The 26194-nt window shown below is 38.6% G+C and overlaps 1 protein-coding gene across 1 annotated transcript in view; it reads left to right on the top strand.

The window, feature by feature from the left end:
* LOC134755345 (high-affinity choline transporter 1) overlaps positions 1 to 26194 on the top strand; it is a 62176-nt gene that overhangs the window by 17811 nt on the left and 18171 nt on the right. The window contains exons 3-8 of the mRNA XM_063691870.1: positions 1724 to 1831; positions 3279 to 3434; positions 21315 to 21613; positions 22171 to 22300; positions 23930 to 24128; positions 24405 to 24539. Of these exons, the coding sequence (XP_063547940.1) occupies positions 1724 to 1831; positions 3279 to 3434; positions 21315 to 21613; positions 22171 to 22300; positions 23930 to 24128; positions 24405 to 24539 (1027 nt within the window). The remainder of the gene's footprint in view (positions 1 to 1723; positions 1832 to 3278; positions 3435 to 21314; positions 21614 to 22170; positions 22301 to 23929; positions 24129 to 24404; positions 24540 to 26194) is intronic.

Raw genomic sequence — 26194 nt, forward strand, 5'->3', positions numbered from 1 at the left:
ACTTGCGCGTTTCTGACTTATGAAGCAGTTGTTTCTACTACAACATAAAATAATAGTTATTTGTTATACAAGGGTGCAAAGTTGTATTTTACCCGCGAGTGTTTCAACACACGAGAAGTAAAATACATTTGCACCCGTGTGTAACACAAAACTTTTCCCCTCACTATAGCGAGGAAAGTGCAACATCCACAGGCGTTAGATCATCTTCATCACTGGAATCACTAATTTTTTTACGATATTATAATAGAAAACACTAGAAATACTGATTTTTACGTGAGTCGGTGAGAAGAACAGTAAAAATTTTGTTGACAATGTTGACATTTCTGTTCTGACGTATGAAATGTCAACGATGCGTTTTAAAATTGCATCGACCCAACTTGTGCGTTCAGAATTATATTTAACATCATTTTAAAAAATCTAACGCGTCTTATGGAATTTTAAGGTTTATGACTTAAAATTATTAAATAAAGCAAAATTTGGTATTTTTTATTAGATTCTCAAACCATTTATTTAATGATAATTAGTATCGAACGAACCATTAATATGAGCGTTTTACGTTTTGTTATCTGTCAAGCTACTTAAACACGCTTCATCCAAGGTCAAATTACTTTCCCCACTAGTGGATAAAATGCGTTTTTCCCCGCTTGTTTTAAAGGATAATAGACGGCTTTCCGAGCTAGTGAGGGGAAATTTTTTTATTGGCCAACCAAACACAAAGCAGTGCGATGCAGCAGCGTGTTTAAGTAGGCTAATTTGCATTGAATCGAGTCTCCTTAAACAAGAAATATTTTATCGAATGTATGAAGTTCTATTTTACCAAAAATTTTATAATTAACTAAACCGTATCGATAAAATTCTTATGCTTGAGTCGGAAGTGCCATAGACTATCCAACGTTGAAAAGAGTAAGGTTGTAGTGTTGCATATGAAGTTGTAATACACAGATTATACTCGACGAGTAGAAAAAATTGTATTATACTATACTGTTCAATTTAAAGCTAAGTTATAAACCGTTATCATGCCAAATATCGGCTTCTTAGCTTTATCAGAAGTGTTAAAAAAATGGCGTCAGGTACCCAATACTTTTCTGGAATGCCCCTGCTGCACAGAAACTCCAGCAGTAAAGCTGCTGCAGTCAAAACTCGAATGTAAACTTCTAATTCCCGATACGTTATTGAAAGTTCGTAGCTCGTAGGAGGCTGTATGGGTTAGATCGACCGTTATCAATCGGTCCATTGGGACTTTCCATTCATCATAGAATTATTACGAACAGGCTTCGGTGGCTCGAATGGGAAAATAGCAAGTCATCGTTACTACATTATATTTTCCTTCCCAGAAAAACGAATGCTAAATTATTAAAGGATAATTTGGAAAAACATACTAATATATAAAAGTAAATATATATATATAGAAGTAATATAGTCTAATCCCCATTTTAATAACAAAACTTCCGTGAGACACAGATATATTAAACATGTTAATAACGGGCCACTCACGTATTTTAAGTCGAAAAACGCTCGTCATGTTTCACTCCGTACCGAGGAGCGTCATCAGGAGCTTGCGTTGACGGTGATGGACCGGCGCAGACTGCGGGCCGCAGCCCTCCGCGCCCGATGACACGGCGCGGGCGCGGAAAATCCCCATTTTACCTGCTTGTAATGAGACTTCTCCTTCGCTTTAAAGGTGACGATGACTTGATGATGCTAACGTAAGGTTATGTTTCAGCGACATGGGTGGGTGGAGGCTACATCAATGGGACAGCGGAGGCGATCTACACATCCGGACTTGTATGGTGCCAAGCGCCATTTGGATATGCCCTCTCACTGGTCTTTGGTAAGCAGCCCTATTGAACATTAAGAAATTTTACAATGGCAGGGGTGCGAACCTCCTCGCTTCGGGCAAACTCGGCCCCGTTCGGCTCAGCATTGCTCCGAGCAATTATAAGGGTTGGCACAACTTGACGTCCCTTTGCGTGCACGACCACAGATTGACAACCCTAAATAGCAGAAAGGGATAGTACCATATATTAGAAAGGTATATTCGACCCTGAACCGCTGTCAAACTTCGGTTTTGTAGGAAGTTTCCTTTCTGTATGGTAGTACTATTATTTATTCTGTGTCAATGGTCACAAATAGGAAAAGTACATCAATCTACCAAAAACTATGGACTAGAGAACCATCTACCGTGATAGCACTTTTCTCAGCAAAGAAAGGTAGGTTGATCACGGTGGAAGTGCCATGATTGTATCCAGAATAGGTGCAGTTGGGCCTATGGGCGCATTTCCCCGACTGATTTACGTACATACTATGAAAGTAGAGAGTCGTTTTGATCAAGACCTAGAATGGAGTGCATAGTCTTTAGCTATAACACTTATAACTGCATAAAAAAAGAAAAATCTAGTGGGTATGTTCAGTGTAATTTGAATAAATTTAAAACCAGCACCGACTGGCGATGCTCGGGCTTTTGGTAGCGAATTGTATTCCCGAGCCAGTCGGGTTGGTATTGGCGGCGTGCCACCGGCGCACCCTTATGAATCCATAAACGATATTGTGTCGAATTCGCTTAAATTTTTGCTGCTATTTTACAATTGCTAAGAGGAATTATTGCATAAGATGTATCTATACGGTATAATTTCATTTAGATTTTGTTTGATGAGATTAAATTAGAAGAAGGAACTAGATTATACAGTATAAAGGATGACTCACGTTAGACCGGGCCGTGTCCGGGCCGGAGCTTCCGGCGCTTCGTTTTCTATAGAAAGCATCACGTGATCACCTGTAATGTCATAGAAAAATAAACGCCGGAAGCTCCGGCCCGGACACGGCCCGGTCTAACGTGAGTCATCCTTAAAGTGTCGTAGGCGTTTGGACTAATTCAAAAGTTTTCATTTTACCTTGGAAATGAATCTCTGTAGTAAGAGTACCTATGAAGAATTGATGCATTTGGCAGCAATTCTATTTTCTTTATGTACTTATTTAACAAATTCTATTAATATAAAGTTATCTCTTATAGGTTCTGAATATCTGGGACACCGATCTTTGCTCGGAAAACATATAAAAACTCAAAAATGCTAGACTAAGCTAGATAAGACCTAGCTAAATCGATTTATCGCCCCCAAAAACCGTTTCCGTGATCCCCAAAATATATAAATATATACAATAATTGCTCGTTTAAAGGTATACGATTTCCCTTCACGATCGAATTTGGAACACCATTTTTTGGAGCCCTCTAGATGAGAACAGATTTTCGAATATCATATTGATTGACATATTTATTGCAGGCGGCATATTTTTCGCAAACCCCATGAGGAAGCAGGGCTACGTGACCATGTTGGATCCGCTGCAAGACTCCTTCGGCAGTCGTATGGGCGGCCTACTGTTTTTACCAGCTCTGTGTGGAGAGGTGTTCTGGGCTGCTGGCATCTTAGCTGCACTGGGTGAGTGATACTGTTATTTGAATATTTTTTTTTTAGTTTTTTTTACGAGTTCCTATTGTCCCAATGATGACAGTCCCTTGTCCAGATGTCCAAAGGCCTTCCTCTTTTCCTTCCACGTATTAACCTATATCCTGTGAAGTCAACCAGGATTTGCCAAAGGCGTCAAGATCGCCCCCGTCATTTCTAACCGAACCTTTGTGGGACCGAACGGGTTGCTGTTTTGGCCCTATGGACAAATCTCTTTTTGCAAAGCTACTAGAGAATAGATAACTACTTTTCACGTCCAGTCTTATCCGCTACTTTTGATGCCGAGTGTGCCTTGATTTTAACGATTGGCATTTAAACTATAGAAGCGTGTTTGCCAGTTTGACTTTAGTACAACAAACAATTCCGGGAGTCTTCAGAAGAACTCACTCACTAAAAAACTCAGCTTCTAAAGTGATTCTGTATAAGTGTATGTACATATCGTCGGCCTAAATCGCATACCTCGTAACTCCATTTTTTTTGAAAATCATGTTTTGACACTTTTAGATAGTACTATTCTGAACGCATCTAACGGCAAAACTTTAAAATACCAAAAATAAACCGTTTACGTTTAAAAAGCAAAATAGAAAACCTCGCAACTCCCGACCGCCATTTTTGTAAAAGAAATACCTCGTATCTCCCCCCGCCGCCACTCCCATCAGTACAGTTTGCGATGGCGTTGTGACTGCTCGTCAGTTTTGCGTAAATATTTAGGAAGAAAACGGGTGCTGAATAACAGGTATGTGTATAAGGTTCTACGATTTTACTGATTGTTTATTCTTGATAGATATTTATCATATTTAAACACATTAGACTATTGAAAATGTCCTTTGGTTGCGTGCCATGGACATACGAGGTTTGCTTCGCCTGGATCTTTACTCATGAAGATTAGTTACGTGGTTTTCTGCTGGTAACTAGTTTCAAGAGCTTGCCTCTGGAGGCACCTTGTGGACACAAAAAAATCGCTTTTCAAGCCACGAAATCGGCTCATCGTGATGAGAACCGCTCATCATAAACCAGAAGCTTTGCCGCATAAAATGTGTGTGGATCAATGTGGCTCTAGAATCCTCATTTCGGGATCTGACTGAGATGCGTGCGAAGCGTAGGCTATAGAAGGATGTGATTTCAGAGAGAATCCCCGACCGGGAGGATACAACAGCCCCATCAGTTGTGGTCAGCTTCGTCAGGTGGCTTCTTCCAAGGGACTGGACAAAAACTTTTGACCCCCGATTGCTTGCTCAATGAAGCGTGTAATGGAGCACCGGAAGTCACGTCGTACTAGTTGCCGATCTTCTTGTTTAGAGCCCGTCGCTGTGAAGACTTCTTCCACCTTCCCTCCCTTCCTTCTTCTTCTGCAACTTGGCAGGTGGGTCTTTCCCATCGTTCCATTATGAGCCTGAGGGTTTCCTCTGAAAGCTTCGACCTACCGGCTTTACGTTGTACTACGCAAGATCTCATACCTTCTTTCCTGAGGATTCCAACCACATTTTTGAGGGTCTGGTTTATGTCAACGGCATTTGTGCTTTCCACGGCAGCGAATCGGTTCTCCAGGTTCGACTGAAATGCTTTAGATCCTACCATGGTTTGGAGTAGCCTAGGTCAGAAGTCGGAGCCTGGACTTATCAAACGGACACGTTCGAGCTTATGGTTGTATTCAGAGAGCCTCTAACAAGTCGGTGATCACTACCTGTGTTGAACCTGTTGATCACTGAGACGTCTCTGAATATATATGCTTTTTGTGATCTCATTTTTTGTCATAGTATCTGGGCTCCATCACGTCCACTTCCATGTTCCTTTCACCTTTCTTCCTTTCTTGAATAAATAAATAAATATTATAAGACAATCTTACACAGATTGACAAAGTCCCACGGTAAGCCCAAGGAGGCTTGTGTTATGGGTACTCAGACAACGATATATATAATATATAAATACTTAAATACATAGAAAACACCCATGACTCAGGAACAAATTTATTATCTATTCTGTGCTCATCACACAAATAAATGCCCTAGAATGGTTGAAGAACGAATTCATCAAGAAAAGCCCCTCTCTCGTGGAAGTTGACAAGCATTAAATTTGCCCCCTATGATTCTGGCTACCCAAACCATGGGATCCTACTACCGACTCGCTGCAATTCTGTACTCCCACTTTAACGTGGGAAGCCAGAGGAGGCTTTTCTGTTTTTAAGTTTAATAAACATTTTTTAATTTGCAAGTTATTTTTTTTTAATCCACAATTATCTTGTTGAGATCAAAAGATTATCCTCTATTTTTACGGATTTTTATAGCAAAACTCTTAACTCCCGATTAGCTTTCTAGAAATTTTGAAGAAAAACTAGTAACTCCAAATTTTCCAGGTTCAGGTGATTTAAAAAAAAATAGGTTTTAACAATCTGATGGGTAAATTTAATTTAATATTATCTAAAAAAAATACTAAGTAAGTCTTCATGCAAAATTTTTGGTAATGAAGTTTTTTGTGCCTCCTGTAAAATTTGGTCAAATTGAGTTACGAGGTTTGCGATTTAGGCCGACGATATACAATTTCCAGAGGCGTATTTCTCCGGTGCTAATTATAAACCGCTTTCAGAAACCAATTAATTCTCCGTGTATGCAATTTGGTAATGGTTTTAAATTGTTAGGAGTAATTAATTAAAACCAACGGACGTAATGTCGTGGCATTTATTTTAGCCAGATAATCATTTTCACATGTATAATGGTAGAAGAACTTTTAGGCCGGGTTTCGTTTAGTATATAAATAATTGGGTATCATATTGTTACCGATAAATTCTCAATATGATTTGATAAGGCAGTGTCGTTATTACACGTACTTAGTACCTAAATATCGCTCATGTGCCTCTCTAGCAATGGAAAGAGCAATGGGAGCTTAGTTGGATGGAGCTACTACGTCGGTGCTCCTACAAGGCCCTTGACTTTAAGGTCGTGAGTTCAAGTTCACTTGAAACCTTTTTGACGTGATAACGTCTTATAAATCTATGAAGACCGGTAGCATGCCAAAAAAGTGTCACGTTGTGAACAGATCTCCGTGTTATATATAACGTTACGGCCTTTTCATCAATGTTTTCTTATGTCGTTATCACGCAAAATTATCCTCCGTAAACCGAATTTTTCCTTTATTGATGCATTAAAGACCAACTTGGCGTGGATAAAGTTTTATCACGATTTTAATTGTTTCATAGCGAGTTTAACCCCTATCTTAATTTGTCCCCAAGCGTGGAGCGAGGTATGTTGGCAGGGTGCCTAATTTTCTGTTTGTCTAAATGCCACCGATGCTCCTGGGTTAATGAGGACCGGTTGCACTTCGTTCGCGTTCTTTCGGTAAAATTTAGCTTGTTACAGCTGGCTGCAAAATTACATGGCCACTTTATGAATGAATGCATTCATAAAGAGGCCATGTAATTTTGCGTTCGGATGTACGCAGTTTGACAGTTTTTATGGAGCTGCCGTCGTTATATTTAACATTAATCACTTCGTATGTTAAAAACGAGTTTTTACAAGCTTTTATTTAACTTGCCGTTTAGTTTGTTACTACGGGTCAAATCTTGGTAGCTAAATAAATAAAATAAAATAAAAATAAAATAAAAATGTTATTTATTTAGGTATCAACCCATTACATAAAGAATAATTATTGTATTAATCTAATTTATACATTCTAATCTATATTAAATTTTACTATTCTAAACTAAACTAAACTAATTATTACCTAATCTAACACTAATTAAATATTTGCAGCGGAGGCCTTGCTCATACAGTAGCAGGTTGCGTACACTACGCTAACAATGCTGTTCATCGATTCGCTCACTCTCCCGACAAACGACCAGTGCCTTTTACGCATTATAGCGTAAAAGTCGTCTACTCTGTTCACGGCGAACATGCCAGATGCACTACACCGCCACGGTAGCCGTAACATTGCACGAAACGCGTTGTTGTACTGTACTCGAAGCTTATTGAACGATCGTTTCGTGTAATGGTACCACAGCTGACTAGTGTAGAACGCCTGACAGTACGCCCTGAACAAAGTTATTTTAGCTTGGTCGGAACAGTGAGCAAACCGACGCGCCAACATGTTGCTTCTCATCGCTATGGCCCGCCGCTGTCTTTCGAGATCGTCATCGTCCTTTAGTCTGTCTGTCAAAACGTGCCCTAGATACTTAAAACTATTTACAGTTTTTAATTCTGTCCCGTTTAGCCTAACGGGAGGAACGATATCTGGGCCCTTATCATATTTAAATACAATTAATTCGGATTTTTTAACATTATATTTTAGTCCGTGTGTTGCAGCATAACGCTCACAAATCGACACTAGTATCCTTAGGCCCGTGATAGAGGGGCTCAGCAGCACCATATCGTCCGCGTAGCTAAAGTTGTTGGCACATACGCCCGCGACGTGACATCCGACGGCAGCGCTGCTGAGCTCCTCTATCAGGTCGTTCATATAAAGATTAAACAGCTAAATTTGACCCATTTTCCGATTTCCGATTAAACTGAAATTTTGCATACATATGTAAATTCTGATGACAATGCAATATTATGATGACGCGGAGCTGATATGATGATGGAGACAGGTGGCCTACGGAGCTCTGTGATAGAGCAACGCAAACTAAATTGTGTTTGGGGTTGCTAGAATAGGGAATATTACGCGAAACTCTGCCTAGGGGGCACTACCACAATCTGAGGTTCTATCGCGAAACAAGAAAATAGAAATTTCGTTATCTAACATCTCTGTCACTTACATATTCGAGCGATAAAAAGGCAGATAGCGAAATTTCGGATTTGCGTTTCCCGGTCGGTCCTCTGTAAACAAACCGCCTTGATGCATCAATGTCATATATTATTATCTCTGAAACCTTGTCAAAAACCTGTTAAAGGTACAGTATGTATAAGTTACTCTATGGTTTACTAAAAAGGCTAGTGCTGCACTCTGGAGGCAGAACATTGCAGTAATATCCCCTATTGTCTCGACGAGTATTAGTTGCCTGTGGAAATAAAAGTATAGTCAGCGATAAAAGCTTGTACCTACCAAAAATTTTATTTTTGGCAAAAAGTTATTTCTCATTAAAAGGTAAAACTTCTTGTGTAGGTAGGTGTATAATGCACTTTGATTTTGACGTTTTATTATTTTCACTTTTCTATAAGTTAATATTTCTAAACTGATCGATTTATAAATTAATTTGTTTCTATCAACTCGGCAACTTTATAGCCAAATTTGCATTTTGAAGACACAGATTACTTTCATTTGTTACAATATATGATTTATTTCAGTAATTACAAACATGTCGCGCGAGTGACTAAAAACACGTGAGTGAAACCGCTAAGTTAGTTAAGTTAATATGTCTCACGATAGTTTTAATTCAATTATGCACCATCATTCACATTTTTAAAACAGATACTTTGTAAACTATATTGCAAATGCATAAGGCTCACCAATGATCAGTGAAGAGTGATGCTTTTAGTACGCGACAATATCTACGTTCATCTCGATCTAGATTCATTAGCCTAATGGATAGGTGGACAGATGGAACCAATCAGTTTTTACCATCAGTACTGGTGCGACGAAAATATGTACCATCGTTCGCTCTGTTAACAAAGATATTATATGACAATAGGTGGTTTAATATACTCATACATAAAGAGTACAAAAAATACTTCCATATTTATTTCATTATCTATGAATTAATTTGTTTTTAGGGTTTCGTACCCAAAGGGTAAAAACGGAACCCTATTACTAAGACTCCTCTGTCCGTCTGTCCGTCCGTCTGTCACCAGGCTGTATCTCATTAACTGTGATAGCTAGAAAGTTGAAATTTTCACAGATGTATTTCTGTTGCCGCTATAACAACAAATACTGAAAAGTACGGAACCCTCGGTGGGCGAGTCCGACTCGCACTTGTCCGGTTTTTGTTGTTGATTAATTTTCGCATACAATTCATGTTTGTTACACTGGTAGAACATAAGTTTGTTAGTATTTATTTGTGCTCGTTAGCACGTGCACAGTTTATAACTTTCACGGCGCGACTAAAAAGCAACAGTACATTTTGTACAATTTGATGATGATGTAATCATGTTATCCCTCATTAGAGACATATTATAGGGCTTGCAGAAGAATTTTCCATTTATCGCGATCCTGAGCGGCTACTTCCAGCTCCTTTCAGCAGAGCCCAGGCCCCGTAGACAACATGTCAATCGCTGACGCTACGTAGCGAACGAATCGCAAATGTCACTGTCACACTAATATGGAAGAGAGATAGAGAGACACAAAGCGGTTCGATGGCGAAGCGATAGCGATTGTCACCTTGGCTAGGCCGGCAGGTGAGCCAGCCTCCTTCTCAACTTATCACAATTTGTACAATTTAAGCGCTTCAATTATAAAACGCCTATAACCTATCCGAAGTTATAATATTATTGACTGCTATCTGATAATTCGACGACCGGTCTGGCCTAGTGGCTAGTGACCCTGCCTGTGAAGCCGAAGGTCCTGGGTTCGAATCTCGGTAAGGGCATTTATTTGTGTGATGAGCACAGATATTTGTTCCTGAGTCATGGGTGTTTTCTATGTATTTAAGTATTTATATATTATTATATATATCGTTGTCTGAGTACCCATAACACAAGCCTCCTTGGGCTTACCGTTGGACTTAGTCAATCTGTGTAAGAATGACCTATAATTTTTATTTTTATTTTTTTATTCTTAAACCTTATTGATGCTGTGTGGCAGATCGCGGTGGCACTAAATCGCTTTACGAACACACCTTTATAGGTTTTTATTAAATAAAATCAAAGGGCCCCAATCCTTTGTAATTAGAGCACCACTCGTGACGAGGGCTCTTTGCTTTGTACTTTGAGTGGATACGCGAAAACTCCATGACATATATTCCACAGTATTACACAGTCTCCTGGCCGTCGTGGCAGAGAGATGGGACAATGCACTAATTAGGCACTGGACCTCCCAACATCTTAGTTTAGGTACAATAGGTACTAACATAGTAATTTAAGTATATTTGTAACTAACAAAATATGATTGTATTATCGTCCGAAATAAATGTTTTTTTATTTTTTTATTTTATATATTTACATACCTTCCTTCCTACAGAGTGACAGACGGACGATTCACACTTTGTTACTTCGAAGTAACACTAATAGGGTATTTGACTGTATTTAAAATAAATTATTTTACACCATGCATGAAATAAAGCACCAGAAGATCAATAGAGAAACGTAGACAGCAGTTACTTTTAGACACAATTTCTATTTTAAAACTCGTAAAAAACTATAAAGAGTAGGTAATTTGATTGTGACGTCACATGCTAGTGTTTCATATAAATTCCATAGTAGCAAAATCGTTTTGACAGTTCGAAAAAAGAAGCTGATTTGACTAGTAGTCAAATACCCTATTATGTTATTTGGTCACCCGCGAACAAAACCAACGTAACCTGCGTCAACATCAGAAATACAGGTAAACAAAGTTTATTTGCAATACTTACATAGACCCGCTAAAAATATGATTTCAAACTTATATTATGTACAAAACGCAAAGATGTGTGAACACGGTGTACCTTAAAGGTAAATGTCAGAGGGATAAGTTCGTCTTTGTACTTCTTACTTATTGTTTTTGAAACTCTAGGTCCATGGGGTCCCAGCGCGCATAAGTTGTTTGCAGAAATCGCGAAGCGTCTGGTTGACGTAACTGGTGACGGAAGAGTGGCGGCTTTCTCGCACAACGTATCAGCATTGCGATACAGCGGGGAAATGCCGCCAGCATCCTTGGTACAATGCCTCAAGGGCCTATTTTAGATTTAAGCTAGTTATTAATTTCGTTTACGTAGTACCACTGTATATATCTTGTATGTAAATAAATTTGTGTTATTTTTATTGTATGTTATTTTTAATATGTCTCTTTGTACAATTAAGAGTTTACTACTACTACTACTAAAATTTCTAATTTCATTCTAGAAGTATCTTTTCACAAGGAAGTATATTTATCTGTTTAAAATAAGTTTTCTTAGTTGATTAATCGATGCTTCTCTTCATTAACCTGTTATAACAGCCGAGAAAATTGCTCAAAGCAATTAAGATGAAATCTTTTCGCGATTAGATTCTTGTCTTAATCCTTTTATTGGTCACTATCCGATTTTACCCGCTTCGGTATAAATTATAAAGAATATCAGGATAATGAGCGATCTTTTTACAGACATATTACTTAGAAACTTAAGAAAAAAGAGAAAGAAAGAAAATTGTATGGGAAAGTGTGAGCATCACCTTCGTCATAAACATTTTAACAACATTTATAATGTACTAGCTTTTGCCCGCGGCTTCGTCTGCGCGGAGTTAGTAATTTAGGTAGCTTATTTTTTATCCAATCTACTTTTTATCGATTCCCCATACAAACTTTCACCCCCTTTTCACCCCCTTAAAGGATGACTTCTGGGATAAAAACTACCCTATGTCCTTCCCCGGGACTCAAACTATCTCTATACCAAATTTCAACTATATCGGTTCAGCGGTTTAAGCGTGAAGAGGTAACAGACAGACAGACAGACACACTTTTCCATTTATAATATTAAGTATGGATATATTTATTGTACGGTAAGGTGGGGTAAGAGTATCACCGGGGTAAGGTAAATCCTCATACTGTTTGTCTTATCTTATAGGTACGGTGACTGTGACGTTTTTAATCAAAAGGTACCACATTGTCGCTTACGACAAGGACGAAATTCGATTGTATCTATATACGAATAAACGGTCAGAGCGTCCTTATGGCAAGCGACAATGTGGTAACTTTTGATTGAAAACGGCAAATATCATGAACCATTAAGTAAATTTTAAATAAATTTAACTTCTTATTTAATCATCTTTATTATAAAAGTGCTTCTAAATTCGAGTTTTGAATGATTCACGGATAGTTTCACTAGACTTATATTGACCGGGATATAGACCGTGATTACCTTTTGTATTATTTGTGAGCTCCCGATATTTCGACGCAATTACATGCATCATGTTCACATTGCTTCTAAATTCATTACCAAGCATAAGTTCTAATCACATAAACAATGTACAGACAGACCTGACAATCGCTATCGCTTCGACAACGAAACGCTTTGTGTCTCTCTATCACTCTTCCATATTAGTGCGACAGTGACAGTTGCGTTTCGATCGCTACGGAGCGTTAGCGATGGCGTGTTGGCTACGCGGCCTGAACTTTATGTAAGACTCAAAGACAATACCGCTGTTTCACTAGCAATAAGGTTTGAATGAAACTAAAAAAAAAGCTAACATTATTCTAAGAGTTAACTCAAATGTGCTATATTTTAATACTTTCCTAAAATTATAATACAAATTACCATCATCTTCCTCGCGTTGTCCCGGTATTTTGCCACGGCTCCATGGGAGCCTGGGGTCCGCTTGGCAACTAATCCCAAGAATTGGCGTAGGCACTAGTTTTTACGAAAGCGACTGCCATCTGACCGTCCAACCCAGAGGGGAAACTAGGCCTTGTCGGGATTAGTCCGGTTTCCTCACGATGTTTTCCTTCACCGAAAAGCGACTGGTAAATATCAAATGATATTTCGTACATAAGTTCCGAAAAACTCATTGGTACGAGCCGGGGTTTGAACCCGCGACCTCCGGATTGCAAGTCGCACGCTCTTACCGCTAGGCCACCAGCGCTCAATAATACAAATTACTATTATCCTTTATCTAAAAACCAATATTTCAAATACCCTAAAGGTCGCTGTACCAACCAATTCGCCGTAGGCAAATAAAAATCTCATATTCTCAGGTGCACTATATTTTCTTTTCATCAATAACAGAGTTCGCTGGACAATGCATTTTGTTGGGGGCGCTAGAGGTCAAGTCTGGGACGAGGGGAGGGGGTTAAAGATTCACGGCACTTCTGGCGTCGGGGTAGGTACTTGTACCTACTCGTTAGTAAAGGGGTTTACGGCTTGAATCTAACGGGCGTAGGTACTAGTTTATATTTTAGAGCTATGAGCTACCTAAGAAAACTGTATATTATATTTAGGTACCTCGTTATTATATTTATTAGAAATTCTGGTAGCTGTTTTATGCGGCTTAGAAACCGGAGCTAAATTGTGTGTTTTAGGTATTTTCGGATTGATACGACATTTTACCTTCAAGAAATAACCGTCCAAGTGCGAGTCGGACTCGCGTACGAAGGGTTCCGTACCATTACGCAAAAAACGGCAAAAAAACACGTTTGTTGTATGACGGAGACGGACAGACAGACAGACATACAGACAGACAGCGGAGTCTTAGTAACAGGGTCCCGTTTTTACCCTTTAACAGAATAAAATAAATTTTCAAGTGGGGCTCCCATAGAACAAACGTGATTTTTTTTGCCGTTTTTTGCGTAATGGTACGGAACCCTTCGTGCGACAGTCCCACTCGCACTTGGCCGGTTTTTCTTTAAAACTTTCCGTTTGAATAAGCACCACGGTAAATCATCTAAACTGAAAACAAATCTTTACCAAAGCCGTTTGAAGGTGAAAAACGGCTGTTCCAAAACTTCTCCAAGTGTCGTCTATAACTCCTCGGAGACATTTTCTCGCGTATCACCATTTTCGGATCTTTATAACAATCATTGTCGCACTCAGCACATCCGTTAGACGCCAAATTGACGAAAACCCGCAAAATGCAACGAGATACGGAAAGCAAGAGATATATCGAAAGCTATTTGAATTCCGTCACAATGAATCATCTATTTTGTTCCGTTTTAGTTTTCAAACAGGATATCGAGTGATAGAGGTTACTGTGAACTAGCATTTCACGGATAATACACCTATCCTCTGATCGCCCAGAGGCCCATTAAAAGGCTTGCTATTTATTTGATTTTGACACATCGAAATTGCATTTGTTCTGGTAAGTTTTGTCTTGTGAATTGTAGCCGATTTTAAGTTGATATGCGCGCCGTACTTAAATTAAACGTTCGTTCAAATAATTCTTCTACAAATTATTTTATATGCGGTTCGATCCTCGTTACCATTTCGTTGTGTACATATAGTATAGTTAAGTACCTTCCTGCTAGGCGAAAAATCAACTTGTTTCGATTTATCCTTCGCTTACCAAAGGTACTGTTACTAAATGCATTGTTCTCGTAGCGCGGGTTGATTTGAAAGGCCCCCCGATTAATTCAAACGCTAGCTGCGAGGGATTGGTCAGGACCGTTGTCGCACAGAGTAGTACTTAATGTGACACGGAACGGACAGCGCAGGATTAGGTGCCATCTTAAAATAACTTCTACGGGGCCGATATTCATTTCATCTCGCTAACTTCGGGGACTGCTTAAAGCTGCGTGTACCTATATAAATTTAGGTCTAAACTACTAAGCGCCGCTTGCACCATCCCACTAACCCGGGGTTAATCGGTTTAACCTGGAGATACCATGATTACCAGTACAATTTAACACTGGGTTAACGGTTTAACCAGTTAACCCTGAGTTAGTGGGATGGTGCAAGTGGCGCTGAGTAATTTTTCAACATTTATATAGGTATTCATTATTTCAATAGCAATACACAAGGGGGGTCTTCGTCTGATTTGTATTTAAAAGCGGATTATTTTTCAAAAGAGATATTGATATTAACAATTTTCAGTTGGTTTCACTCAGGAATATGTTGTTATTTTACTAATAAAATAAAAGTACAACTTTTAGTCAAGTAGAAGTAACACGACATAAAATGTCGATAAAAAGAAAGATAAGACTTTTACAAAACCAATTAAATTAGGTACAAACTTATTTTTCTAATCTGAATGAGTTTTAAGATTGGGAATATTTTTAATGTTTTTATTTTTAAGATTTATCTTGTTAGTTAAGTTATTTTAAGAACATGTTTAAAATTTGTACGCCAAAAGGCAAAACATAGTGAGACCTATTTTATAAATTTATACACCACTGTAACAGTTTTACCTATGTTTTACAAATAAACATTTTGACTTTGACTTTGAGTCTCAACATTACGACACGACTGAGTGTATGTTAAATGTTGTCCCCTAAATTTTAAATAAATATTCGTGGTATTTCTGGGTCACGCATATGTATAAATATTTTTTCTAAATGATAATCAATACTAAATGAGTTTCTGATTTGTAGCTGTTTTACATTCTCAATCACCGCGCATGACACATCATATCAACATTTTACGCGCAATTTTTGATACCGTTAAAATTTTGTCTGCCATCAAAAAAGTTACCTCAAAAGGCAATTATCGCACCGATGGGGTTGAACATTGGTTGATATATTATGCACCCTAATATAGCCTGTAAAGAGTCGGAAATACGCTAGAGGGCGGATATCGACCGAGGCCAAGTATAGCGCAGACGAATCGTGATGTAATGAATACGAACAAATGAATGATGACTGAATGAGAAATATGCAGGTAGTATTCTACGACTAATCACCTCCCTCTGAACATCCTGAAATCCTGAGAATGATTGCCGAAAGGTGGGACTCGGATATCCTCCGCCGATATACGGACCTTCATGTCGTATGACCTAGGAAATAAGTATTTTTATGTTTTTATGTAATAGGTAGTTTACTAATGTAGTTTTATAAGTGTCTTGTAACTAACAATTTATGGATCTCAGCTATCTGAAAATAAATAAAAAAAATTTTTTTTTATTTTTATTTATTTTTTTATTTTAAATCTGAAATAAAACTATGAAAACGGATTATAACGCGCATATTGAATTTAATGAGTAACTATCGCGGTAACCGAAAACAATATTATATAAGTACTTAAATCTGCTGCCTGCCTAGTCGTTTTTTTAGGGTTCCGTATACCCTAAGGGTAAAAACGGGACCCTATTACTAAGACTTCGCTGTCCGTCTGTCTGTCTGTCACCAGGCTGTATCTCATGAACCGTGATAGCTAGACATTTGAAATTTCCACAGATGTTGTATTTCTGTTGCCGCTATAACAACAAATACTAAAAAGTACGGAACCCTCGGTGAGCGAGTCCGACTCGCACTTGGCCGGTTTTTTTTAATTAAAAAATCTGCTTCCTCCCTAGTAATTTTTTTTTTAATTAAAAATCGCTTCGGATACGGGCGACCGTTGAACAATGAACCGTTGGACATTGGAACTGAACATGAAGGCTCCCGTTCCGGATACGGGCGGCCTTAGAATTAAATCCATGTTTATTATTACAGCTGTATTATTGTCATTGTGTTAAATACAATAATTGTAACAATACATCTGCGTAAAGGGGCCCACTGACTGTCAGTCCGCCGGACGATATCGCCCTGTCAGTTAGAACAAAAATTTGACAGTTCCGAACAACTGACAGGCCGATATCGTCCGGCGGACTGATAGTCAGTGGGCCCCTTTAGACAATGATATATTTACGATATATGCTATGTTACAAATCTGTCCTCCCTAGTAGTAAAATTCAATGTAATAATTCATGATAAGCCAAGGCAACATTCGAAAGGTTAAACCAGAGAAATAGTTAATTATTCTATAGGGCTATACAGCCACGAACACAGTGGTGTTACTAGGATGCCAGGATGCTGCTTAAACCATCTAAAACAAATGAAAGGCCTAGAACTAACTAACTATAGGGTTCAAACCATGGGGTTGTAAAGACAACGTCGCGTGCTTTATTGTTTTAGATGTCGCTAGTCATCTTTTTGCTATTTAGTTTTATCGGAGGCAATAACATCTACCTGGAGAAAAAAAGTCATACAACATATTGGGCTATCAGGATATACTTACACAAGAAGCACATATAATGTAAACATACGAGCAAAATTTATCAGAAAATACGGTTAGATTGGTTAGTTATAAGCATTGAAATCTTTTAAATTTTAAAGGTTAGTTTCAGTGCATTTACCGATTAGGTTTCCTGCAATTTATCATTTATTATAATTATTTAAATCTATCGACATCGTAACGCCATTAGCCAGTAGGAGGCTAAACGAAACATTATTTTATGTAGCGTTGGCCCGCGGCGGCTCTCACAAAGGCCTTTGACACGACGCTTCACTGTCAGAAACAATATGGAACTTGTTTCAAGTTTTTTTTACCGACTTCTAAAAGTAATTTAAAGGTTTTTAATTATTCGGGATCTAAATTTCATTTGTTTTTTCGATTACAGAATATTGTTGATAGAAAACGTCAATCCAAATTTAAATAATGTATGGAATTGTTCACGCGACTTGACATTAGTTGACATACCTATGTGATCGATCACAAAACATTTTTACTTTTCGATTGGTGTTTGTTAATAAAAAAAAATCCTAAAAGCACACATAAAGAAAAACATCAACAACTACACAAAATCAACAAACCCAAAATATAAACGATACAAAAATAAAAATAAATTACGATTGTCATCTAAGGTCTGTTTTTTTATTCCGTAGACTAAAATGACGTTTCATGTGTAAGACATGACATTTCTGAGTACCACATGAAATGTTATTTTAGTCTACGGAATAAAAAAAGCAGAATATAGGTTACGGCACAACAACAACATACCTAATAGCATAGAGTAACTTATACTAGAGCGGTACTGTCATACAAAATTTTGTTACCCCAGTAAATTCACTGCCATCTGTCGACACACTTTAAAACTAAAAATAAATATTTATAAAAATACGATAAAATGTATTTAAATATGGATAAATGATTTTTTTATTTGCATTAATTGTTTTTATATGATTTTGACCCATGTTCTTTCACTGGTATGCGTTAAAATTATAAATAACAAACGAAACAGTCAACGCCCTCTATACGAGTGTAGGCCAAAACTAGTGGCGCCATCTGATCGAGAATCAAATTTTCGTGATTTTCGAGGCACGTTTTTTCCTTAGACTGTATCCATCTATTACGGAGTTATATCTATCTTTGCTAATAGGGCTTGTTTAAAACACGCTGACTAAATGAGGTTGTAAAAATTGTTGCGTGTATTATGTAGGCTAGTCAAATAAATGAAAAACTAAAATGAAATAGTTGCGAGCTACAATCTTATAATAATCCAGCAGGTTGGGGTGGTTTCGGTGAAATGTCGTGTAAGATAATATGTAGTTCTAATGTTACCGTTAAGGTTGCCACGCGGGGTGAGTACAACGCTGTGTGAAATGGGGTAAATTTTTCCATCCTCAATATATATGATTGAGGGCTGCTATTCGAAGATGAACCTACCTAATTTGACTCACTGCGGGTTCTGAAAAATTTCCTCCCTCCAGAGACATATTCTGATTGAACTGTGTGTTAAAGTATATTTTCAACACACTTGCTCAAAACGACGTTTTTATTCCACCGATTTTTGGCTCATAATCCTAGATATTAAACACGCGTGCTCTTTCAGTGTATTATTCCACTTGTGCTTTTTCATTATATTATCCGACTGAGTTAAGAAGGTAACTGATTGCTAATAATATGCATGGAAAGGGAGCCTTCTTTAATTGGTCGGACTGGCGGGCACCGGCGCGCCCGACCGCCTGCGCGGTGCGCGGCCCGGGCCCGGCCGGCCCGCCCGCAATACACAATACTAACTGTTTTAACTATTTTCTTTTTTTTCTCGCAAGTGTGTTGAAAAACGTCGTATGAAACGCGTGTGAATTGGTCATTACACACATCGGCTTTCTTATTGCGCGCTCGCTTACAGCTCGCGCGCACAATATCGCCTCGTGTGTAGTGACCAACTTAGCACACTTGTATCATAATGTACTATTAATGTGGTCATGATACGACCTTACCTGATATACTTACTTAATATTTTATGTAAAACGCTGAGAAACTAACTTGTGAATTATTAACAGGGTCTTAATGGCACCCGCTAAGTATAGAGCTTTCTTGCTAATGAGCTTTATGTAAGCATTTACATAGAGGAGGTTAATTTAGGAATATTTAATTTGTTGGTTCATGCAAAATATATTCATTATTTGTACATGGTGATTAAATGAAAATTGAATGAGTTCAGTTTCGGTATTTGTATTGTTGTTGCCCACCAAATCTAATAATCAAAACAAGGTTTGAAAACCGTTTTAATTAAATTGGTGGGCATTGTGAGCAACGTGGAAAAATCTGTTTATGAAAAAGACAAAAGAAAATAATTCAGCCTTTGCCATTCCTATTAACAGTTGCATTCAACCTCGCCGTTTTGTTTTGTGGGTATTATTTACAATGAGCGAGTGCTTTAATATTTGTAATTAGACAAAAAAAGTATTAGTAAGGTATTTTACCAGGATTTTTTATATACAATAGCGGAAAATAATCTATCATATTTTTTCGGATCGGACAATGTGAAAACTCTCTTATGTCACAAATGTAATACATTTAACACCACTACGAACGTGAGCTGTGTGTGTGCGGCGACCTATACAACTTTTCCGTGTTCGAAATTTATTAGGATAGTGAAACATCAGGAAAGTTTCGGGAGGTTCCATTTACTTAATGTTGAGCTAGGTGAAATTGGAATGTTTTTACACTGAGAGAGATAAATACGACTTTTAGGACTTAAAAAAAGAAACTATACCTATGTAGACTGGTAAACACTTTTTTTTTATACTTCGCGCGGTCGCGTGTTAAACTTACTATACTATCCTATAACTTACCTTACCTTATACATCTCGCCGTCGGGTAATAATAATATTTTATTCTGTGAGAATTATCTTATTCTGTGAGAAGCCCTTAAATGGTGCCAATTTTGTCAGTTAAAATTAGGGTTTAAAGTGAAATTCTAAAATATGGTGATCTACGTGTGTTGTGTTGCTATATAGATTCATATATATATATATATATATGTTTAAATCTGTATTGGGTCCTATAAGATCGATGTAATCTTATTTGGTAAATTTAGAAGACCCAGGGGACTCATAACCAGCTGATAACATAGTATACTTGCTGAAAATTAATATTCTGAAAACGTCTCGTATGGGTAATGTAATAACTAGCAATAAAATTATGTGCTTGTGTAAGGTTAATTTACTTACTACAATAATAGTATCTAGTACCTAATGAGAAAAGGTCCCAAGCGAGTGACGTTCTTTTGTGTTTTAGAAATTAGGTTTATATACGAACGCAGATTGTTTATCTAGTAATGTAATGTCTATAGAAGGTACTTAGTTGGTATAGATAATAAGAAACAACATAACATAGCTAGACAAAACCTACATGCAGTTTCGGACCAAACATTTGGGTCCATCGATTTAGCCTTTTTAAAATGTCCGAGCAATGAGGGCTATCGTTTTTTTGCTCACCACTTGGCGCCTCTGTTGATGGTGGTCCAAAAGACTAAAGAACAGCTGTCAGTCATTGAAGTGACAAGTGACATTCGACATTTCAAACTATTGAAAATACCACCATCTACACTAGCGCCCCTAGCGGCGAATTCATACGCGTTAGCCCTCATTCCCGATTGAGTGGGTTTACCTCATTAGTACCATATTGAACGTTTCTAAATATGCCTTCTGCTGTTCTTCATCCTTTACAGCAGATTAAAAAAATTAAGATTCATATCCTTAAACACTGATACTAAATAATCAACTTTTATTATTTACAAAAATATAAACAATCACCGTCTCGAACGAAATTCGAACCGGCAATCTTTTTAGTTGTTAATACGTGTTGAGTTGCTCTGAGCGACTGACTACCGAAAGTACCTATCGAAGCTTTTAGATCTCGGCTAATCTTTCCATGGTATCACTTTTTTTGTTTACCTAAAGCGGAGGCGTATCATTAGCAGTCTGTTTAGTACACAATTAATCATCTACGTTTGCTCATTCTCTGCGAGTCAACCATAGAAGTTTTAAGAAGAAGGAAAAGAATGAGGAGAGATTTTCTAATAAACAGAAGTATTGCTAACCTACCTTTATCTCCCTCAGGTGCCACCCTCGCTGTAATCATCGACATGGACCACCGCACATCCGTCATCTTCAGCGCGTGCGTGGCCGTCTTCTACACCCTCTTCGGCGGCCTCTACTCCGTCGCCTACACGGACGTCATCCAGCTGTTCTGCATCTTCCTAGGCCTGTGGATGTGCATCCCCTTCGCCTGGGCCAACGACTACGTCAAACCACTGGGGGGAATGGACGTGGACTGGATAGGGCATATTGACAAGAAATACTACTGGTTTTATATAGATTACGGGCTGTTGCTGATTTTTGGAGGGATTCCGTGGCAGGTGAGCTGTTCTGTTTGTTCAAATTATTTCCTTTTTCCTTTTATTTGTGTATCGGTAGGTACATTATGGCTTACGAATGACGCAGATGTCATTTGCAGTTTTCTAGCCTAAATGGCATTTAATAAAACTCGAAAATCTACTGATGCTAGTAATCTAAGTAATAATATTGCGGTATTTAAAACCCTAATAAAATATTACAATTTGCATCACACATTTATATTTTGGACACAAAATGACTTTAGAATTTGTCCACCTACACCTACACTATTTTATCCTTGTGTTGACCATCAAATACTCTTAAACTTATCCAAAATTACGAAAACTACCGTCTAAAGTCCAAAAAGAGAAAAATAAAATGATTATAGATTACCGAGAATACTGTGAAACGTCGGTAATATATGTCGACCATGACCATGACTATGATCATGTGAACGTCGTCCTTTTTCCTTTAATATAAAAATTTGTAGTATCGCTCGCAGACATTTCGGCTTGATAAAAAAATTGTCGAAAATAAAGTAGTATATATGGTATAAATATGTTTTAATATCCTGTGACAGGTATATTTCCAACGCGTGCTGAGCAGTAAGACGGCGGGGCGAGCGCAGATCCTCTCCTACGTGGCGGCCATCGGTTGCATCTTCATGGCAATCCCACCCGTTCTCATTGGAGCCATCGCCAAAGCTACAGGTTAGTCTTGTTGAGAAGTAACATTGATCGGGCCACTGATCCGCCTTTCTGAGAATATTCTAAAGCTAAGGGGAAGCTAAAGGTTGTATCTTCATGGCCATGCTGTCCGTTCTCATTGTAGCCGTCACTACAGGTTAGTCATGTTGAGTAGCAGATTGCCCAAGGCACTTATCTACTTCTCCTAGTCCAGCAAGTCGATCTCCTACTTGGAAACTATACATTGCGTCTTTATGGCCATTCCGTCCGTCCTCATTGGAGCCATCGCCAAAGTAAGTTTGAATAGAATAGAATAGAATAGAATAATATTTATTCAGGCAACACATCATTATTACATTACAAAGATACATTAACAACAACAAGAAAGAAAAAAAACAAAGGTGAAAAATACAAAACTAACAGATAAGGATGTGAGGCTGAAATGGTCTCCACTCAGCAATGCAGTTGGCACGACTAAGCGTTGTCAACGGCGCTGGTTTTCTGTGGAGCCAGGAGGAGAGGAGGTGTGCGGAACGGCATACTGCGCGACTTGTGTGTCAGGTAATAATAAATAAATAAACATTTGTCAATAGTAAATATGAAATATAAATACTTGTATATTACAGCAAAGGTACACGTATTATACATATAAATTCATTATATTGCGGTAACTAGAAATAGACTTGGGGGTTAGTAATATTTAGAAACTGGAGCTATGTAGAATGATGCCCTTAGGCAGCAATACCTTGTTGAGCTATTAGGTGTGTTTTCAGTTTAGACTTGAACCTACTAACAGTCATGCTCTCCCAAATAGGAGGTGGAAGGTTGTTCCAGCATTTCGTGGCAGCATAACGAAAACTGCCACGAAATGCAGCGGTATTGTGCCTTGGGCAAACCAGTCGGGGTACACGTCTAATACGACGCTGGTAGAAGACCATCTTATCATGCAAATATGTGGGTTTCTTGCTGTTGCAAATACTAAATAAGAGTTTGCTTGAACAGAACATAATCATTGGACAACAACAGGTCAAACGAATCCTGAGTGCTCGCAGCTATCTCCAAAGCCTCCACCAAAATATTTTGCTTTTAGTAAAAATAACAACTAACCTATTTGTGCGCAAGCCGAATATTTAGGTGCCCTAGATACACGCTGAAAAATGTTCTCCGTTGTAACATTTCTTTTTTCGAACAAGTCTGGACATGAAGGGCATTTATTAATGTCGGTAAATGGCTTAAAAACTATACGTAAAATACAGTTTATTTTATGGAATACAGCCTTTTTGTATAGCCGCGAGGCAGGCGGTGTTATCTTTCTAACGAAGCCTGGATACTAGTCCATTATTATGATGAGTCCCTTGTAAAGCCTATGTGAGCTTTATCATTTAGTTATGTACCGCCTTATTTATTATTCTCTTGTTTCAGAAAACTGGTTTGTATTTTTTTTTCCGACGCGTACCATTTGCTCTTATTCAGCTCATCATAAATTAAATATTCACAAAATAATGATTTGCCGAGATATAAATGATTGTGCTTCAATGCATTATTTTTCTTTGACACTTCTAAGATGTAAGATCATACTTACATAATTACATACATAGTTGCAATTTTTTTGGTATATATTGACAGTTTGTTCAACAAAAACCTTCCTTTCAGCATGGAACGAGACCGGTTTCAAGGGGGACCTGACCGCCGACGGCGAGCTGACATCAGACCAGACGTCCATGATCTTACCTCTTGTCCTGCAGTATCTGACGCCGGACATCGTGTCCTTCTTCGGACTAGGAGCCGTTTCGGCTGCCGTCATGTCCTCGGCTGACTCTAGTGTGCTGAGCGCTTCTAGTATGTTTGCCAGGTGAGTCATAGTATGTCGACGATTTCCTTAAATCTCTGTCAACTATGACACTCACTGTCCAAGATCATGACGGGCGCAAGCGTAGCCGATGAGATGAAAGCATGAAGGTTATGTTCAGTTAACTTACCCGTACGATAAGTATATCGACTTTCTTGTTGTCCAAAGATTTAAGGTTTGTATTCGTGCTTTTCTCTATATTTTGTCAGTCGTTTTTATAATGTCTAATAACTACATATTAAGTACTTATTTATTACTAATGGTGTAATTTGTTGCCAGGAACGTTTACAAGCTGATCTTCCGTCAAAACGCATCCGAAATGGAGATCATCTGGGTGATGCGGGCGAGCATCCTGGTGGTCGGCTTTCTTTCCACCCTGATGGCTCTCACCATCCCCTCCATCTACGGCTTGTGGTAAGTGATCATCATCAGTGCTAGATGGTCTTTTATTAGTATCCTCCTGGTGGGATCCTCTAGATTCATGAGGACCATTCCCTCGAGGTGACTGAACATCATCTCAAGCTGTCTTCCTCTCGACGCCGATGGCGTTGCCAATCCCTTCCATCCATAGATGGCCGTAGCTTAACTCGTAGGTTGTGATGAGTGACCATCATCAAAACCAGCTGGTCTTTCATGATCCTGGGATTTCCCTTCATGCTGATGGCCCTGGCCATCTCATTTATCTACGAGCTGTAGTGAGTCACCATCGTCAGTACAAGTTGTTATAAGCGATAACTTACTTACTTACTGCTGTGGCGCGACGACCCGAAGTGGATCTTGACCTCCGACACCAAAGACCGCCATGCTACTCTGTCCAAAGCCGTTTCTGTCCAGTCGACGGCGCCGAGTTCGTTGAGGTCTTTCTGCACTTCGTCTCTCCAGCGGTACCTAGGGCGTCCAGACGGTCTTCTGCCACTTGGTACTCCAGAGTACGTCCTCCAGACTGCGCGATCTTCTCCCATCCGGACTACGTGCCCGAGCTATCGGAGCCTGGCGGCTTTCGTTTCTCTAATGTTGTTCGGCTCGGACACCAGATCTTCAATCTCCTGGTTATTGCGGAGTCTCCAGGTTCCATCCTCTCGACGATAAGATAAAAAAATGTATTAAATGTATTAATGTAATAGATGCGAAAGTGTTTCTATTATCAGAACACGGCTGAAATATTCTATTAAATTTACTTTTTTTTATCCGTCTGTGAACCTTCTGTGATTCATTAACGTTTAACGTGAACGTCAACTTGTTACGAATTTGATCTTAGTTTGATACGACCTTGAATATTACTCACACTGATTTGTGCATACATGAAGTGAAAGTCGTGCGCGCCAATCACCAAGACTATCCGCTGTCCCAATATTACAGGGTCATGTTTAACTTTTATCACAGGGCGGACACGCTATACATCAAAAATCACTTGCGTTTCTATGTGTGAACGGCACGTCTGTACACGCGACATGCGTCATAGTGTAAGTTGCTTAAAAATAGTACTGAGCGGCCGGCAAACGGCCGTCAATCTGCTGTCGCGGGGCGAGGTAATTCGAGTCGGGGCGGGGCGGTGCGTGGCCGTTCTATATGATAATACTATTACTTATTCTGTGCTTTTATCGAACTGAAATTTGAACATTATCATTGTGACATTAAGTCGATTTTCAACTATCTCGAAAATGTAACATAGAACCTTGTAATATTGAGCCAGCGAATCGTCAAGGTCGTATCAAAACCGTAACAAGTTGCTTAATTTGAATCGTTCTCCTGACATTTTCCAGTAAAACCAAAGTTTTAAATTACATGCAAAAGCTTCGTTTTCGTTCAGTATCTCAAGAAAAAGTTACTCCGCAGAAGCACTTCAGACTCCCAAGCCAATAAGCGCAATCGAATTTGCTGTTGCCTTTCTCTCAGTTTAAAGTGACGTCAGGATGTCTGGATTATTCTGGGAGCTTCGATCTGTTTGAATTCGAACGTGCGGGGAATATTTAAAATAGCCGACTGTGCAGGGAAAACAAGTAAAAACTACAAATGTGCAAGTAACAGAAAGTTTCCAAAAATAGGACAGATTTTCAGGAAAATTTCGT

This window comes from Cydia strobilella, chromosome 2, assembly GCF_947568885.1.
Source record: "Cydia strobilella chromosome 2, ilCydStro3.1, whole genome shotgun sequence".
In the NCBI taxonomy this organism is placed as follows: Eukaryota; Metazoa; Arthropoda; class Insecta; order Lepidoptera; family Tortricidae; genus Cydia; species Cydia strobilella.